The sequence below is a fragment of the Clarias gariepinus genome, chromosome 7 (genome assembly GCF_024256425.1).
Source record: "Clarias gariepinus isolate MV-2021 ecotype Netherlands chromosome 7, CGAR_prim_01v2, whole genome shotgun sequence".
In the NCBI taxonomy this organism is placed as follows: Eukaryota; Metazoa; Chordata; class Actinopteri; order Siluriformes; family Clariidae; genus Clarias; species Clarias gariepinus.
In genome coordinates this window covers 19905707-19925171 of record NC_071106.1, presented here as the reverse complement: position 1 = coordinate 19925171, position 19465 = coordinate 19905707, and the positions used below count along the sequence as shown (strand labels likewise).

The following is a 19465-nucleotide window of genomic DNA, read 5'->3' as shown; positions in this document are numbered from 1 at the left end:
AAACAAAAAATTATCTTGACATCTGTGCAGGGTTGATTTTATATTGGCACAATTTAAATATCACACCCTCTTGAGTTCCATGTCAGTGTAGCATTAATTTATGACCAAGAAAATAGCAACAGAATGCAAACTCAAAAAATGGCTTGTGTCCAACTAAAATAGCAACACATTGGCATCAACCAAAAAAATGACACTTGCAGTGATATAACTTAATGCTTTCACTTTGTTTACAAACTACAAACAACACAAACATCTGAGAAATCAATCTAACATTGAGCACTAAAAAGAAAAAGGATGTCGCACTATAGCAGATAAAGTATTCTGTCATGTGAATGCAGTGTGGCATGCTTTAACTCTGCAAGTAATGAAAAAAATCTGCAGTGATAAAAGCAGTTTTTAATCAGCTTAGTTGAAATCTGCAGCATTTCCTCAAAGTAGGAGTTCAAAGAGAGAAATACAAGTGAGTGAGTCTGTCTTTGAACAGATATACTATACAGATATCACTTTAGGCAGTGTGTATCTGCCCTCTTAACTTTTAAGCAGCGATTGTCTTTTTGCCATTTTACTCAAAGTTACGGTTGTAATGTCTTTATTGTATTTCATTCCATATGAAATCCTGTAATTATAAAGTTTGTTATTTTACCATCAATTATCTAAGCAGTATTCCATAACTAGAAAAAAGCTGTTTTCTTCCCAAATTGCCCACATTTTTGTATCTGTGTTTCAGAAATGTGAGCTGAACATGGACAACCTGAGCAAGCCAGAGCTCCTGACCCTCTTGAGCATCATGGAGGGTGAGCTGGAGGCCAGAGACCTGGTCATTGAGGCTCTCAGGGTAAGCAACTTTCTGCCTGATGCACTCAGTATTTCTGTATACACACTCTTGTTGATACTTGGGGATTTTTAGGGGTCTCTTATGTACACCCTTATGTAATTAATAAGATACATTTCCTTCGTTTGCCTTAAAACAAATCATAAAGACTAAACTGTTTATACAGAGTCATGAACCTCAAAATTATTTTAAAAAGTTTGACATTTGTTAACAATAATATTGCCTTATTTCAATATAGTTGAAAGCAGAGTCTAATGTACTATAATAAAACAGCTGTACACATTCATCTAAAAAAATAGAATATTGTGGAATTAATTAATGTATTGATGAAACGGTCCCATATTCCAGGTTTTTTAGACATCAAGTTTTATATATATATATATATATATATATATATATATATATATATTTTTTTTTTTTTTTTTTTTTTTACTATATTTTGGATTACAGCTTACAGCTCATAAAAAAACAAAAATCAAGTTTTTTACAATATCAGATTATTACAATATTTAATTTCCAGTTTTGAGTAAATTACTATAAATACAGTGTGTCTTACAATCTAGATCAATATACATAACCACAATCATGAGGATGGCTGCTGACAGTTTTCCAGAAGATTGAGGACTGTAAGATCAAAGAGCTGAAATGGCTGGCTGTTTGTAGAGTGTTGTGTAAAAAGCATATTTGCCACACATACAGTAGATGTCTTCAGGAAATGGGCTACAACTGTTGTAATTCTAGAATCAAGCCATTTCTAAACCAGAGACAACATCAGAAGTATCTTACCATGGCTGGACCTTTGCTTAGTGGTCCAAAGCCCAGATGAAAGTAAATTTTTGCATTTCATTTGAAAATCAAGGTTCCAGAGTCTGGGAGAAGAGTTGGAGTGGCACTAAATCCAAGTTGCTTGAAATCCAGGAAGAAGTTGCCACAGTCTTTGATGATTTTGGGTGCCATGTCATCTGCTTATGTTGGTCCATTGTGTTTTATCAAGTCCCAAGTCAACACAGCCATCTACCAGGGGCTTTAAGAGGATGTCATGTTTCCGTCTGATGACATACTTTACACGGATGCTGATTTCCTTTTCCAACAGGGCTTAGCTTCTACCCACAGTGGCAAAACTATCACTAACTGGTTTTCTGACCGAATACTTGATCTGAGAAAATACTTTAATGTTTTTTTATACAGAATTTTTGATTTTCTTAAACTGCAAACCAGTTGAAACAAAAAATATTACGGATTTTACTTTACAGTTTATGCAATGAATCTGGAATAGATAACAGATTTTAGTTGTGACAGAATTAAATTACATAAATGTCCACAATATTCTAATATTTTGAGATGTACTTACAACTACTTGCATGAGTTTGCATGAAACTTTACATGAAAGCCGAATGCGTAGAAGATTCTGAGATTGTATACAAAGGTTGGGGTGCTGTCACCCTGGTGCTGGTGGAGTTAAAGTTAGAAAACTGTCTCAGGAATTTTAAGTCTTATTACTATGAAATTTGGTATGCTGCATCATTGTGCTAATCTGTAAATAGATTTTTGTAGATTATACAGTATATAATTACTTTATAGACTTTAGCAGGCATTTGTCATGAGTAACACTGTAGGTTTGGGTACAGATCCACTACTATCTGATCTGATGCAATCTCACTGAAATTGGCCACTGGGGATACAGTTCTTGTTTGTACACACAATAATAAGCATGTGTCTTAGAATATTAAGTGTGTGACCTGCTACAATCAGATAATTTTTTTAATGATGTTTTTTTTACAAAAAAAAAAAAAAACACGTAGGATTAAAAGTGGGAGTACTAACCTTTGCACATAACTTAAAAATATGAACCAGACAAATTGTAAAGTCTTTGTCTATACAGTATTCATTTAATAAAATGTTTTATACAGGGTATACTAATACTGGGTTTGAGTGACCTTTGACCTCAAAACAGCTTTGATTTTTTCGTAGACAGGATTTACAAGATGTTAAAACATCTTTTTCAGGGTCAGGTTAATTTTGACATGATTACATCAAACAATTCCTGCAGATATTCCAGGTGCACTACCATGCTGCAAATATCTATCTTATCACATATATCCTATATATCATATCCTATCTTACCACATCCCAAAAAAAATTCAGAAGATGTTGACTCATTGTCATGTTCATGTAAAAAAGTTTGACAGAACTTTTCTTTATGACATGGTGCATTATCATGATGAAAATAGACATTAGAAGATGGGTAAATTGTGGCCATGAAGATGCACAATGTCAGAAACAAAACTTAAATAGGCAGTAGCATTCAAGGAATAAATGATAAGTATTAACGTCTCCAAAGTGTGTCAACAAAACATTACCCATAGTACCAAACCACATTTACCAGCCTGGGGTGTTGGCAGAAGGGTCCATGAGTTCATGTGCTTGGTGCCAGATTCTGACCCTTCCATCTGTGTGCTTCAACAGAAATCCAGATTCATTTGACTAGGCTACATTTCCAGTCTTCAACTGTCCAGTCTTAGCTCCCAATGCCATTGTTTAAAATCACTAGGATCACAGTTTTCCGCATTCTGATGGTTGATATGAACAATATCTGTTGGCTATTATTATGCTTTGTGTGATTTTATTCATTGCAGTGGGGCCACATGATTAGAAAATTATTATTATTATTGTCCGTTCCCTGACTCCCAATGTTCCCCAGTCTGCTCTTCCCTGTGGATATTCCATTTCTGTAATTCTTTTTCGTCCTTCATCCCAGTTATCTCTGTCATAGCAATCATAAACTGAAAATACCATTTGTTCCTTTTAATTGGGGGAAATGGGCCTGATTAAGTACAGAAAATATCACTTACTCACTCATCGTCTATAACACTTTCTCGGTCTCGGGGTGCGCTTGGAGCCTATCCCAGGAGACTGAAAATATTAAATATAAAAATGATTAAATATTATAGCTGTATAAATGCTTGATGTCCTTTAGTCGCAGATTTTTAAGGAAAATTTGAGTTCTGTGGATCAAAATGGTTGCTTCATGCATTATTGAGAGCTCCTCAGTATGTGGTTAATTAGCAAGCTGATTCTTGTATCACTTTTTCACTAGCAGATTAAACGAATTGGCACAGAGTCATGTGCTTGATGACCTTGTCATTTGAGCTTTCAGGGGCCGTCAGTGTTAATAAGTTTAGGTCACATGAAAATGATAGGGCATAATTTTTGTATCCTCTGCTTAATGAGCTGAATAAAGGCATTTTGAAGTGGACAAAATTGCATGTACTTCAAGAATACACTATATTGTTATTTTAATCTTTGTTTTTTCTGCTTAGTTATTGTAATGTGAACAGTACGAAGTGGGTTGATTACAGTAACTTGCACAGAACATCAGAATCATGATGCAAACCTTCTTAAACCTGAACCCAGTTTGTGTCCTGTGTTCAGGTGCAACATTTGTGATGTGTCAGTCAAAAGGACAAGCTCACAGTATCTGTGGGTTAGATCGAGAAATATGTCCAATATAACCAATTTAATGCCAGCATTTCAGGTCAGTACTGATACTCAGTATCAGCTTAGTGTGTTAAGCTGAATAAGCAGTTGCTTTTACATATATCAAGTCAGGTAATTTTTATAGCAACTTAACTTAGTTTAAAACAAAACAAAAAAAACAGACAGCGTAAGAAATGTATTTAGTTATATCTCTTAATTAGCATGAAGTTACCATTTCATAAAATTCATCCTATGAATTCCCTCTTAAAAATCCAGCTCAAATCAATAATTAAGATCTTTTTGAAGGACGAAGCTTGATCATGAATGGGTTGCAGGTTTTTGGTCATTTCCTATCTATTTCTTTGATGGCTCTTCAATAACAAGGCACCAGTGTTGCTGTGCAGCTGTTACTCTGTTCAGATGGAGCTGTTCAGCATGCCATGAATGTCTTCGCTGCGACTGCCACGTGACACAGTGGCAGGGCCATCACTAGGCCAAACTGGTCCAAAATAAATGCTGTGTGTGTGTGTGTGTGTGTGTGTGTGTGTGTGTGTGTGTGTGTGTGTGTGTGTGTTACAGCAAGAGAGAGGGAGTACAAGCGGTCATATTTAGCTCTTGAACTGTGAATGTCTATTTGTATTTTGGTGTGTCAGAATGCTAGACCTTGCTTGTGATATGCATTAATGTGAAAGTTATTATTGTATTATTATACTGGCATAGTGTCCCACTTTTTACATCTTACTTAGAGCAATAAATTTTTTGTGGGTGTCGATGAATTTGTTGTCAGACATTGGACAGTGAGGAGAGCTATATATCTTGCAGGTTTAGGCTATTAGTGCAAACAGGAGTGCAGCTGGCAGTGCAGTGCATATCAAAGTGCTTAGTGCATGTTGTTTTTTTGTTTTTGTTAACATCTTGTCATCACATTTTTCATGTTTACTGGTTTGATTCTGAGCAATGTTTATTTCCTCTGGTTTCTTTGGTCTCTGCTTAACTTCCCAAAACATGTCAGTAGGCGGATTGCTGACTATGAATTGCCGCGAGGTCTGAATGGCTGTATGTGTGTGTTTCTGTGTGTGTATGTGTGTAAGATGCCCTATGATGGACCTGCATCCTATAGCAGGTGTGTTTATATCATCCAATGTTCCTGACTAAGGTCAAATGTATTTTTAGGTCAACATAAGCAACAATGAGGTATGTAGTGTGGTAAGTTATCCAAGACAAGACAAACACAACTGCATAAGCACAGACAAGCATGGAAAAGACATCTGTGTTTATGCACTCAGCATTCATTAATACACTAAGTCACTTACCATTTATTAGCCAAGTCAATTAGATTTCCAGGTAACCAACAATAAATGCAAATATAGTGATAATCTTTTGGGTCTTATTGCCTAACTCTATGTTAAAGAATCACAAATGAGGTTTTCCTCCTTTCAGTTGAAGCAAAAATAATCTGAGAAGTTCAGTTTTCCATTATTAGCAGAAAGTGAACTTTAAAAAAACTCTGGTAAGAGTTTTCTGCAAAGAAATCCAAGAGTGCATTACACTATACTTCATCTTTTGTTGCTTTGTGATACTGTAATATAGAGGCTTCTTTGTTCTCTTTGCATGGCCGTGGGAAGAGTCATGCTCCTATCTCGTTGTAGATGCAGCCAGACTCAAGCACACTCGAGTAAAGCTGAAAGAATCTGGCTTACTTGGCCATCATCCTACGAGGAAAAAAATGAAATTGGTTATTAACCTATCTTTAAAATTTTAAAATTTCCATGCACACGAGTAAAGCTGAAAATCCCATAGTTATATAATTGGTGACATTTGAATTCACCCTTTTTTAACCTTTCCCATTAGTGCTGTCATGTGTTTATCCGGTGGGGTTTGCATAGGGCAGTTGACCTATTGTGAAAAGCAAAAAAACGTCTAAGGATGTCAAATCATAAGCGTATATAAATTAACCCATATTCAAATTAACTACTTATTACAGATATAATGTAAACATAATAAACAGTCACAATTTTAGAGAAATTCACTATACATAGATTGCATAAAGGGCAACTGCACTGCCTGGCCAAAATAAAAAAAAATCACACAGGCTAAGATTAAATTTTGAAGCTTTTAGCTTTGGTTACATCAGAACATTAGAACACGCCTTTTTCATTGCTCTAAAGTCCAATCCGTATGCTCCCTTGTTTATCCTCCCCAAAATAATAAAAAACATAAAACCAGATAAAACCTTTTTTTAGTATTACTAACAAGTGGTTTTGTTTTGGCCACACAGCTGATTTGTCACAATTTCTGTTTTCATCGTGTGTGTTAAAATGCTTTTACTTTCACAATTAAACATAGCAGTTTTAGTTTTAGCCTAGTCTTAAGCCGGGGCCTAGTGTCAGTTTTTTTATGGTGCAACATCAACAGGCATTTAAGTAATCTCTGTTCATGATTTTTTATTTCTGAACACATTTTTTTATCATGAAGTTTTAGCACTATCCTTCCAGATGGCAACCATTTTTGGCCAGGCAGTGTAGGCAAGATCATGTGCTCCTATGTTCAGCACATACCTCTTTATTTGCAAATAAATGTGTTAACTAAGGTATTTGCAAACTCAGATATCAAAAGATCAACACAAGAGATCGAATCTTAAGCTATTTAGGGGTTTATTTAATCAGCTAAATCCAAAGCGCATAAGGGAAATGTGATCAGTATTCATACCTAGTGAGTAATATGTGTAAGTATAAAATATAATGCATGTCTAAGTTTCTTAAAAGATGAAATCAATACAGAATACTGTTAGGCAGTAACTTTTGCATGCAATAGCTGGCTTTAAGTGCATTAAAGCTTGCAGTGAAGTCTAAAATAAAATAATAGTTTGTTGGCAAGAGTTTATTTTAATGTCATATTTTTATATGACATTTAAATACCTTTTACAATAGGAGTTACATTTTACAGAAGTTATGTTTTATTGCTGTGGTGTCTTGGACCTCCGGGTATATTTTAATAACACATCTGTTATTTTGCAGGGTTATTTTCATTATCTTATTATTTTTTTCCTGAGCTCGTAATAGCAGTGTACTATATTTAGCTCTCAAGCATATTAGCATAGCAACAACTTTATACCCATTGATACCGCACACCTTTGTAACGTTTACATTGAAGGAGGCATGGCATGGTGTAAAATGATCATTAACTATACTATTAGGACTAGAGGCAACAATATCTTTGATATAAGATTTTGTTGAAGAGATAAATGTGGATGTTAGGTGACTGTGTTATAGCTACTGATTATGGACATTGTGTGTTTTTGCAAATACAGAAATGATCTAAAGCTGTTTTATTTGGTAACAGGATATTTAACCCATCACTGTTTCCATTTTAGAAAAAGGCGGGGGCAGGTGCATACTGCGTTCTATAGCGTTATATGAGCAAAATGGCATTAATCAGTGAGTTAAGCTGTTTGCATCATCTGTATGTGTGGCTCTGTGGTTTTCATGTTGCTAAAGCCCAAGATTTTCCACTAAATGACAAACGTGCAAGTTGATTAGAATATTCATACTCAGGATAAATATGCAAAACCACAGTTACTTGTCAGTGTTCTACAGTGATTAAAAAAAATAGGAACTCTGTTTCTCGACTTGAATTTTTTTCATGGTATTAATGAAGATGGAAGCAAGTACAATTAGGGGTATACAATTTATATTAAATTGCTAACTGGCACATTTATTTAGTAGCCTATTTGGGAATTACTGAGAATTAGAGAATGGATTATCAGAAAAGTTGTGGAAGCATTGCTCATTTTTACACCGAGTAACCTATAGAGTAACCTATAGGTAAAAGCCTAGATTAAGTAAGTACAACATACAGTACTGCAAATTTATTTTGTTAACACCACAAACACTGAACACTTTTAATGGCGTACACCTTGTTATGCAATGCACAATCTATTATGAATATGCATGTGTGTGCATTCTGTTAATTATTAATTGTGTACCTGGTAATAATTAGAAAAATAATCACAAATGTAGCTTCTGTAGTTGAAGCTACTTTCACTTTAGCAGTGAATAACATTGTGATATATTTTGTCGCTTTGTTGCATTTTGTGTATGAAGGAATAGACTGTACAGTATGAAAGTATCTGGTTATTTAAAAAGCAAAAATCCTCAAACCCATAAAATCTTTTTTTTTCTTTAAACTAGCGAAGTAATTGTGAAGTCATTAAGAAATAGCTAAGATTAGCATACCATGTTAGTATCAATGCTTAAAGTTTAAAAGATTGTCATATATTATATTATATTATATTATATTATATTATATTATATTATATTATATTATATTATATTATATTATATTATATTATATTTTTTAGTAGTGCAGTGTATTTTATTATATAAATCAGCCTGTGCACCACACATGATTTTTTAAGCCCTGATATACAATAATGTTATGTGTCAGTTTACACATTCATGTTAAATTCGTGTTCATTGTACAGTATAAGCTGTAAAACAAATGTCAACACTGACGTATTGTTCAGTGTTTTGTGTGTTGAGTCTATTTCTGTGTGTGTCTGTAGAGTAGTTGGTATGTGAGAATGGTGGGTTTTTATGTCTAGTCTGCTTCGTGGTGTGCCACACTGAAATGTAGTTCATTTGAGAGGGTCATTAAAATAGGCCACTAGCATCATTACTCAGGGCCAGTTTTAGCCTTGCAGCAGTGGCTGTCGCTCTAATGCAGGAAATACACTAAAACCTTCTCAGTTTATTTATTTATTTATTTATTTATTTATTTATTTGTAAGACTGTAATTCCAATGTAAACTGGGGACAAATTATAAACCGCACAGCTAGGCCACTGTACATCACCACAATGGATTTGCAATGAAGAAATCAAGATACAATTAATTTGTACACTTTCAGCTTATATTTAAAAGTTTTATGAATTACAGCCATTTTTATTTAGAAAAGCTACACATTTCACTGACTCAAATGTAATTATACAATCTAACATGATCATAAAAATAAATATTATATTTATGGAGCTCATGGACATCACCAAATTTTGATCAGTTATGCCGTACATTTCCGGATCTGTACTGCAACAATCTACAGTTACCACTTGTTTGTGCCTCTTTCTTTTTGTGTTTTGTCTTCAGTAATGAAAAGCATGATCAATTGGATTGAAGTCTGGAGACCAATTTGGCCTTTTAAGAAAATTTTTTTTTTTTGCATTGGGTTGCTTTCGAGGTATGTTTTGGGTCATTACCCAGCTGTGAAGCTCTGTCTTATTGGTTTTACAGCATTTGACTGATTCTGAGCTGAAACTTTAGCTCTGTACACTTGAGTTCATCCTGCTGCTTTTATCAGCAGTCACACCTCATATAAAGACCAGTGACCCAGTTCCATTGGCAGCATTGCATGCCCCGGCCATAACACAATCTCCAATCTTCTTTTCCTTGTTCATATTTTCTCTTCCAATCATTCTGGTACTAGGTAATCTTTATCAGAATTGGGCAGGCTTTTATTGGTTGATAATCAGGCCTTTCTGTTTTTATGTGTTACCAGTGATCTTGAGATGAACCCTTTGTATTTACATTCATGAACATGTTTCTTGATAATATGCCTAACTCTAGATTGCTTTTGGTTGTGAAGGGGTTTTCTTCACCAAGAAAAGAATTCGGTGATCATCCACTTTAGTTGTCTTCTAGGCCGTTTGCGGTTCCACCAGTGCTTGCCTTCATTTTATGAAAGTTGCCCTGGCCACTCCTTATGTTTCTGCTATAACTTATAGTTGTGATTTTTTTTTCCATTCTAAAGATGGCCTCCTTCATTTGAAGCAGCACCTTATTGAACCACATCTTATTGTTTCCCATGAACAGCTGCAAATCTAAATTCATCACTTACTATAGAATCAACACCAGACCTTTTAGTGCATTAATTTATCGTGAAATATTAAAAAACAGGCCACATTTGGCCAAGAAACTGGTCAATTACCTTTGAGACCATGAAAATAGAGCACACTGCAAAATGGTTGCTGGTCTTATTGAAGTATTTTTGTAAAACCTCTTGAATTAAATGTGAAAGTATATACATCATCTTTATTGTTTCATTGTAAATCCATTGTGGTACATGGACAAAATACTGAATATGTCTCTCATATATTTGCATAGTTATAAATAGGCTTTCCCTGGAGATTGCATATACCCTGACATTACTCCTTCTCTAATCTCAGTTTGGAGGAGCAATTCCTTTAACGTAATATGTAGATTCTTTTTTTCCTGAAACTTGGTATCGTGCTTTGCATTGGCTGTGATAAATGGCTAGTATGGTTGATTATGTAAGTGCTTCTTACAGATCTTTGCTGCTGTGAGACCCACAGTAAAACAGAAGAAATGGCAAAATGATGAGACAAAGTGATTCACCACCTTACTTTTTAGACTTGTCATAATCCCAGACTGTCCAATTAAAACAGTCATTTAATACAGTATTATTACCATCACATTGAATAAGAGCATATGCATAAAATCCTGGCAGAATTAAGAACAGTCATAATTAGACACAGGTAACATGTTTTCCATTTTAGATTATATGATTTAAATTTACAGACATGTTTGAGTGTTTACAGTTTAATTACAGACATGCGATTAAAGTAAATAACTGCAACTTGCTTACGTGATGAACCAGAGTGACCTGAGCTTATGCAACAAATGGAGACCAACAGCGCTCAGTGAAATAAAAGCAATGCTTTGGACAAATGGGGTGCCCATTCTTCACACTAAACTGAAAGTTATATAAAGGATAATGTATCTGTCCATTACCGTTTGTTGTATTTTGATAGTACAACATTAATAACATAAGGATTTAATAACTGTTAAATTAACTGTATTTGACTTTTCCCATAAAAATCCTGGCTCTAATATCTTTCATGTTTAAGTTGACATCCAACTGGCCCCTTTGGTTTATGCTGGTGCTCAGGCTGCAATAGTAAATTAATTGCTCGGTGGTACTAGTGATTTGAAAACAGTGTAGTTGTAACAAAGCAGGTCACTGCAATATTGCTCAAGATAGGGACAGGATTGATGGAGAATGAATAACAGATGGCATAATCGAGTGATGCAAAGTCTCAAAGGACTGTGTACTTGGGTTGAAGCTTACTTTCTTCCCCCTAACGTCTCTGTTCCATTATCCCCTCATCCCCTAATCTTGGCCATGTGCACACTTTAACTTCTACTACATTTTTACAGAGATTTTTTGCAGTGTATACTGTATGTCTGGTCGGTTTTGTGAAGCGATACTCAACATACAGTACTGTATTCTAAAGCCCTTCACTAGGAATAAGATAGCCTGAAACTGTAAAAAAAAAAAAAATCCATATACAGTAACTGGAATATTTTAATAAAAGTGTATAATGCAGCCGCCTCCAGTACATTTCACATATTGCTTAGATCAGATAGTCTGTTAGATTCACAGAGCGCATTTGGGTTAAGCGACAGGATCTGCGGATGTCCTTGGCTCACAAAGCGAGCTGTGTGATCTAATTCAGAGGCTCCTTGTGAGGGACTGAGGACACACATGCACAGACAGAGCACAAAAACTCTCACATGCACACAAACGGCTTACTCATTACTTAACCGAGGGAAATGTCTATGGACTCTTTCTGAAGCAGAAGCAAAATATATTTTCCATTAGTGTTTGGCTCTACACAGTCTTCTTCACAAACCCAATGTTGTGTTTTTTTCTCAATGTCTGTTACATAGACTACATTACCAGCTGGTCTTTCCTGGCATGATATTTAACTGAAGTCATCTTTTCCTTTATTACTTGTGCTTTTTTTCTTGCCCATAGGCACAAGTGCATCAAAATTGATCTCTTAAATGTACTAAATGAGAGAGGTTTCTCATCTGTGGTTTAGCTTTTCAGATACATATGGTCTAGAAAGTATGGACAGATACTCATGACTGAAATCTTTGGCAGGGAGAGATAAAGTTGCACCCTGCTGCTCTGATGTATCCTGTTTCTGCCTTTCTCCTTTTACCCCTTTTCCTGTATGAACAAACCCTAAACAAGCTTTATCCAGCTTGACTTATATTTATAAACGACTTTCAAATTCATACAATTTTAGAAACAATAAAAATAAACAAAAAAAAAACTATTTCATATTAAGAGTTGTGTAAATATATACACTGTGTGTTTAAAAGCAGTGTAATGCAAGAAATGCAATGTAAAGTTCTTTCATTCCATCTTACTTGGACTAGTTTGATCCTCAGACAAACTCATGTAGGTAATGTTTTCAAATTTCCAATTCCGGAATTTATTAAGCAGGGTACTTCTTTTAAGCTGGGAACCCCCACCCCCCACCCCTCCTCTCTCTCTCTCTCTCTCTCTCTCTTTCTTTGGCAGATTGCCTGAATCATCACTCCTGCCACTGCGTGCCTATAAAGGTTAATGCTAATAATAACACAGGCCTGAATGCTACTGGTTAAAATCAGGCTACTCATGGAGTCCCAGCGGGAGTGTTTGACCCAAGAGGAAGCCCGGCACCGGCACTCCTGCCTCCTCTGTTCTCTTTGCAACCCTGAAAAGTCTGACAATCACAGAAACATACTGTAACTGAAGAACAGTTTACCTAGATTAAACATTTAATGTAGTTTTGTTCTTCTGCAAGCCCTTAGTACCCTAAAATGCAAATGTGACCTCTATATGGAAATTGCAATTTTTGTCAAACTTGATAAGCAAGAGGCAGACTAATTTTTAAGTACACTTACAATTCCCTTGTGTTTTACAAGGAGCTTTAATCTGATTACGTGCCATGCTTGTTCATTTAAATACCTTAAATCAAAGGCCAAAATTGACATATCTTTATACCATACCTAAATCATTAAGCTGCCACAAAGGTAAATGCAACAATGTTGCCGCTGCTGTCAAAACAGCACAGATTAAAATTAATATTGAATGTGATCCTGTAATTTTGTGAAGAAATTCACTAATGCATTAATGACATAAGGATGACCTTGTCAGCTTTAGCATTAGCACAAGCATGACTAAAAGCATACAAACATGTTAATTACTGTTTGTAGAAGTTTATCCAGGACCTGCTTCATTCCAGCCTGTATAGTGGATAAAGGGGAGTAGGAGATGAGGAAGTAGAGACGCTGATAAGAAAAGGGATTTATGAAAGCCCAGTGAAAAGCAGCAGATGGCTACAGTTCTTAAAGTGCCGAGTCCTGTATGTCACAGGCACACATGCATTTTGTAATTGCTCTCCATCTGTTTACTTTCTCTGTCTGTGCGTCTGTTTACTCGGACCTTTACGGTTGGGGTAAAAGTAACAATAGAACATTAGGACTTTCAGAATTTGCTCATACCCTTGCCAGTGCAATCGATGGTTCTTTGTGCATGTTGCATCATTTGCTAATTGTTTAAATTATGAAGTAAGAAAATACCTTGCAAGATTAAAGAACAGCCATAATTAACCTAAAAGCTTATGTACTGTATTGTTGTGGATGATGGTTACTGAAGTGGAGAAGTGATAAATGATATGGCCCTATATCTTGGTGGCCCAGAAACACAACTAAGCTAAACGTGGTAGCTAACCCAACAGAATAACACATAACATCTCCTTGTAGATTAAAAAAATCTTTCCAGCAGGTTCAATAATATTAATAGTAATATTAATAAAAATATTAATAAAAAGAATATTAATAATAGTAATCAAATATATATATATATATATTAAAAGATATATGACACATCTGCATCAAGCTCTGATTAATGGACATACTTTAAGATGCTCAACCATCTCAGTGGGCTTCTCTCAGTTCAGAGGAGCAGTGGCTCTACTAGGACAAGGCTCTCCCATGTCTTCATCTCTTTTTCTCACCATGTTTCTATTGCAAGGTCTAACAGAGTCTGCCTGACATAATAATAAAAGAATATATATTTTTTAAATATGTAATGTTAAAAATAAATTTTAAACATACAACATTTGCACAGATTAAGACTGTTTCACAATTAGTTCAAACAAAAATTTATGTTAATTCGCAGTCAAGGCAATGTACTTCTAAAAATATATATTTTAAAAAATAAGTTTTTAAAAAAAATATTTTTTAAGTATAAAAAATAGACCCATAAATTGACTGCCTGTAAATGTGGACACCATGGATGTAACAGACAGGCTTAAATAAACAAAATAATCAGATGAGAGAGAGAGAGAGAGAGAGTGAATTTGCTGTTTAGACTTTTCCTTCTTTGGTGAAGTACTGTAGTTGCACTTAGCAGGCAGTAACCTCCAGCATTCTTGTATCTTTTAGTTCTCTTCCTCCCCCTCAGGCTAAGGCTTACTCTTTCTGCTCTAAACCTTGTGTCATCTGAATCTATATATTATTGGCAAAGGAATTGTCAACACATAAAGCTCAACACTTGATATCGCATTTTTTCATTTGCTTAAATGTAGACCAAATTTTATTACATTTTTGATCCTTAGGTTACATTCTAACCCTGACCCTTAAAAAATATTTCTGCCTTGTGTTGATTAGACATATTAATATTAACACTATTTAACAACAATAATTGACATTTAATTAAAACATTAAATTAAATAAAAAATTTAATGTAAAAATTAATCCTTCAATGCACTAGCCACAAAAAAAAAAATACTGTATGTAACTTGTGTTCTTTATGGTAAGCCCAAGAGCACTCTCACTTCAGATTTCTTCAATTTGACTTTCCTGTGCAAGAAATATTGACTGACGAAGTCTGCCATAGAGGTTAAAACATCCATTTTTATGTTGCTTATGATTAAAAAAAAAGGAAAAAGAACAGTTGCTGAGAAACCATGTTAGCGTGGGAAAGTGAGAGCTGGCCCTGTGCCGTTCTTGCTGAGCAGACCGGCTGGTCATTGCATAGAGACTAACTAGACACTGTGCCTAATGGCTCCCGTCTGTAGAAGTGCTAACCTGTCCTTTGTGTGCATGTGTGTGCGCCCCTTACACTTTATTCACCTCATACTATATTGATTATTGCCAGTAGTGATGGTTCGTTCATGAACAATTCATTCTTTTTGAACGAGTCTTTATCGTGATGAACGAGTAGTCTCAGAGAGCGAGTTGTTCATTTTCTAAGGGGCGCGCATGTGCAAAGCATTGCAAAACCCCCATAGGTTATTCTACAGGAAACAGAAATGAGCGGTTCATCTCATGAGTCTTCTGGTCCAAGTCGTTCATTCTGTTATCACGTGACTCTCATAGACGCTAATAGCATAAACAACTCGGACCAGAAGATATGAGAGGTGAGCTGCTCATTCTGTTTGTCATAAACAGAATATAGCTGCATTGCCTTAGCTGCATTGTGATATTTTCATTACTGGAATTATAGCCAGAATTTGTATATGTAGAGGTGTTGGGGGTCTGTTTATTAAAAGTGTAACATTTTATTTTATTTCTGATCAAGAGAACGAAATGAACTAAATTACTCAAAAAAAGATTCTTTATTTTCTTTCTTTGGCAGATTGCCAGATTGGCAGAGATTCAAAAAAACGAGTTCAAAAAAACTTTCTATCACTAAATGCCAGTCAGCATGTATGTACTGATGTATTTTTTTTGTTTGTTTCTCCCCCCTACAGGCTCGGAGAAAGGAGGTGTTTTTGCAGGAGCGCTATGGCCATTTCAGCATGACCGATCCATTCCTGGCCCTACAGAGGGACTTTGAGTCTGGGGCTGGGCACAAGGAGCGCCGGGCTGTCAGCGCCAACCCCATCACTGTACTTGAGGCCGTCATGGCCCACTGCCGCAAGATGCAGGAGAGAATGTCTGCGCAGCTAGCTGCTGCTGAGAGCAGACAAAAGAGGGTAGGGCTGACTGTGCATATGTGTGAGCTGGCTATGCATGTATGTACTGTACTGTATATGTTTATGTGTTCCAGTGTTTTGTGTCTTGGTGTACTTGAATTATTTTGTCCTATCGTGTATATGATTTGTATATTTGGGACATTTCTGGTTGAGACTTATCAGACAGGGTCTTACAGGTTCTCTATTAATGATAATACTGATCTAGTATAGTATATCTAATCATATGTACAGTATTATAGTATATGCATAAATTCTACACTATTGTAAATAGCCTCCCAAATTTTCTATCCTGTTAAAACATACAGTAAGCATGGTATCACAACATATTTTTAGATGTAACACTATATAGTGAAAAATATATGGGAGTAGGGGACATCTATCAGGGTGACTTCTGGCAGCTTCACTTAGTTTACAATGTTATTTACTAGAGGTTTATAATAGCGTAAATAGCAGCAGCCGGATTTTAATCATACAAATGCTTATAGGCATCGTGAGAGGTGAGTAATCATTAGCTGTTGGTACAAAAAGAGTAGTGTCAAGTACATCTGATTCTCTGGACACCTGTTTACTTACAAGTTAATATGAGCTACGTGATTCAGGAGTTGGTCACACACACACCGTGGTTACCATACACCCCAGCACCCTAATCATCTTTCACAACTCTCCAATTGCATCCCTTTCATGTCTTCTGTAAGCCAAGTGGGTGACTATAACATCGCTCCCAGTTTGTAAGATTAGAAAGGCACAGAACCTTAGAGAGGACCCTGTGTGGGTTTAGGGTTGTTACTGTGTTACTGTGGTATACCATATGGCCAAAGGTTTGTGCACTCCTGACGGGCGCAACCACATTTTCGGCCTTCCCTAAACAGTTACAACAAAGTCAAATGCACACCACTGGGTACTAGGATTCTTTGCATTCAATTGTCCCTTCACTAAACTAGAGGGCCCAAACATGTTCTTGTCTGACAAGATCCTATTGCATAAAGTGAGATACATGAAGGCATGGTTTGCCTCGTTGGTTGTGGAGGAGCTCAAGTGGCCTGCACACAGAGCCAACCCTAGTGACCTCCTTGTTTGATATATTAACATAAATTTTTGGTCACATGCATTTTACAGCACAGTGGAAGTTTTTTCCACATATTCCAGTTAGGAAGCTGGGGTCAAAGCATATGGTCAGCCAGGATATAGCACCCCTGGGTTAAGGGCTTTGCTCAAGGGCTCAAAAGTTTTAGCTTGGCTTGGGGCTTGACCAGAGCTTTAACTGACTGAGCCACCACTGCCCTGTGCCCTTATTGCCTGGCATCTTGAAAGGCAAGTTTAAAAAGCTCATGAGTGTAATATGTTTTTTTTTGCGTTCCTAAAGTTAGTAAATCACATTTACCTCGCTTATGATCTGTCCTTTCTTTTGCAGTCTGTGATGGATGGGGGTACATTAGTGTGCGCTTTCGATTTAATGTTCAAGCTACATAAAGAAAATATTGCAGTGAAGCATCCATTTGTATATAACAACAAGCCAGTATCTTGCCTGGGGGCTGTTCCTGCTCACATTTGAAGCTTTCTTTCTTTTGCTACAGCTAGAGCTTGTGGCAGCCCACCCCCTCACATCCCCATCGACACAGTTGTCAGAATTAAGAGACATATTAATACACATATTTGTAAAGTAATTTTACATTTTCTGTTATTTGAATAGAACAATCGTTGGTAATAGACATGTCCTAATAATAGCGGCACATACACAGTATTAGCCAATAACTATTATCTAATCTTTTTAGCTGATGATTTTACTGTATCACCTTTTTACACCTTACAGCATCAGGATGAGCTCACCATTTTGGGATCTGAGTATACCAGTTCCAGCATAAGTGACTTTCTCGGTTAGCTCACTAGCTTTAGGAGAGATCAGGTTCTAACACTGCTGCTGGATTTAGGTGTAATGTAATGCCTTAACAAATAAAGACACATTTTTCTTCCATACAAGTGTTGGCTGCCTTCTTTACTGCTGTCCAGCTCAGTCTTTCAGACACATCTCCCTCTTTTCCAAGAATAAACATTCACACTTGGTTGTTATGGTGACAGATCACTTGTTTCATAGCTGGTTAATTGCGATGTGCTCATATGGCAGCCTCTCTAGTAAGGAATATGAATTTAATAACCCTCATTATTATGAAGTTGCTTTGATGAGACTGCAAACTTGCTGCTGTTAGTATATTTATTGTGTGCTCTCTTGCTCCTCATTTCAAAGGTCTGCCCAATTAATTAGAACTAATGTAACTCCTAAACTATTTGTAAATATTTTCATGGCAATTATTCTGTAGTATATGGTATGGTATGTATGGTATTCTATGCAAGGGTACAGGTTCACACCATACCACCAAGTTGCCACTGCGCAAGGCTCTTAACCCTCAACTGCTCAGATGTATAAAGAGATAAAATGTAAGTCACTCTGCATAAGGGCGCCTGCCAAATGCCGTAATGTAAATGTATGTATTGTTTTACTAGTTCAGGCCTTTTTGCCTTTATACATTTCAAAATCCTTATTTATATCACAATAATTTTTTGATGTTATCTTGTTTAGCTTGGTGTGCTCCAGCATACTTTCAGCATATTGGTTTGTATGGATTTGTTTTAATCATTATCCTTTCATACATAAATTATTGAAAAACATATTGTATTTACTAATTGCATAATTTACAAGTCAGATTAATTTTGACCTTTTTTATGTACATATAACCATCACATATTTCTAGCATTTATATTTTAACTTAAATCCTATTCTATCTAGAATAGTAAATCTATTAATCTTAAATCCTATATATTTAAAATGGAAAAATGCTAATATTCAGGCCATAAAAATTGGTTTATGAACAAAATGATTTGAAATATTAGTGAAATATTATGAGGCGGCACTACTGAGGTGGTGTAATAGTTAGCATTGTCGCCTTGTACCTCCAGGGTCTGGGTTTAATTCCCGTCTCTGTCTGCATAGGGTTTGCATGTTCTCCCCGTGCTTGGAAGGTTTTCTCCGGGTACTCCGGTTTCCTTGCATAGTCCAAAGACATGCAGATTACGCTAATTGGCGTCCCCAAATTGCCTGTAGCGTGAGAGTATGTGTGTGCCCTGCGATAGATTGGCACCCTGTCCAGGGTTTACCGCGCCTTGTGCCCTAAGCCTCCTGGGATAGGCTCCAGGCCCTCCGCGATCCTGAATACAGGATAAAGCGGTATAGATATACAGTAAATGCTGCTAAATAACTGGATAAATCGCAATATAGATCTTTGCTTATATCTAATCCCAAAAGGGTGCAATTTATTATAGGAAATAGACA

General features: G+C 36.0%; 1 protein-coding gene across 2 annotated transcripts in view; it reads left to right on the top strand.

Moving 5' to 3' along the window:
- cttnbp2 (cortactin binding protein 2) overlaps window positions 1-19465 on the top strand; it is a 43590-nt gene that overhangs the window by 3627 nt on the left and 20498 nt on the right. For both annotated transcript variants that reach the window (XM_053500270.1, XM_053500269.1), the window contains exons 2-3: window positions 728-835; window positions 15916-16140. In XM_053500270.1, the coding sequence (XP_053356245.1) occupies window positions 728-835; window positions 15916-16140 (333 nt within the window). The remainder of the gene's footprint in view (window positions 1-727; window positions 836-15915; window positions 16141-19465) is intronic.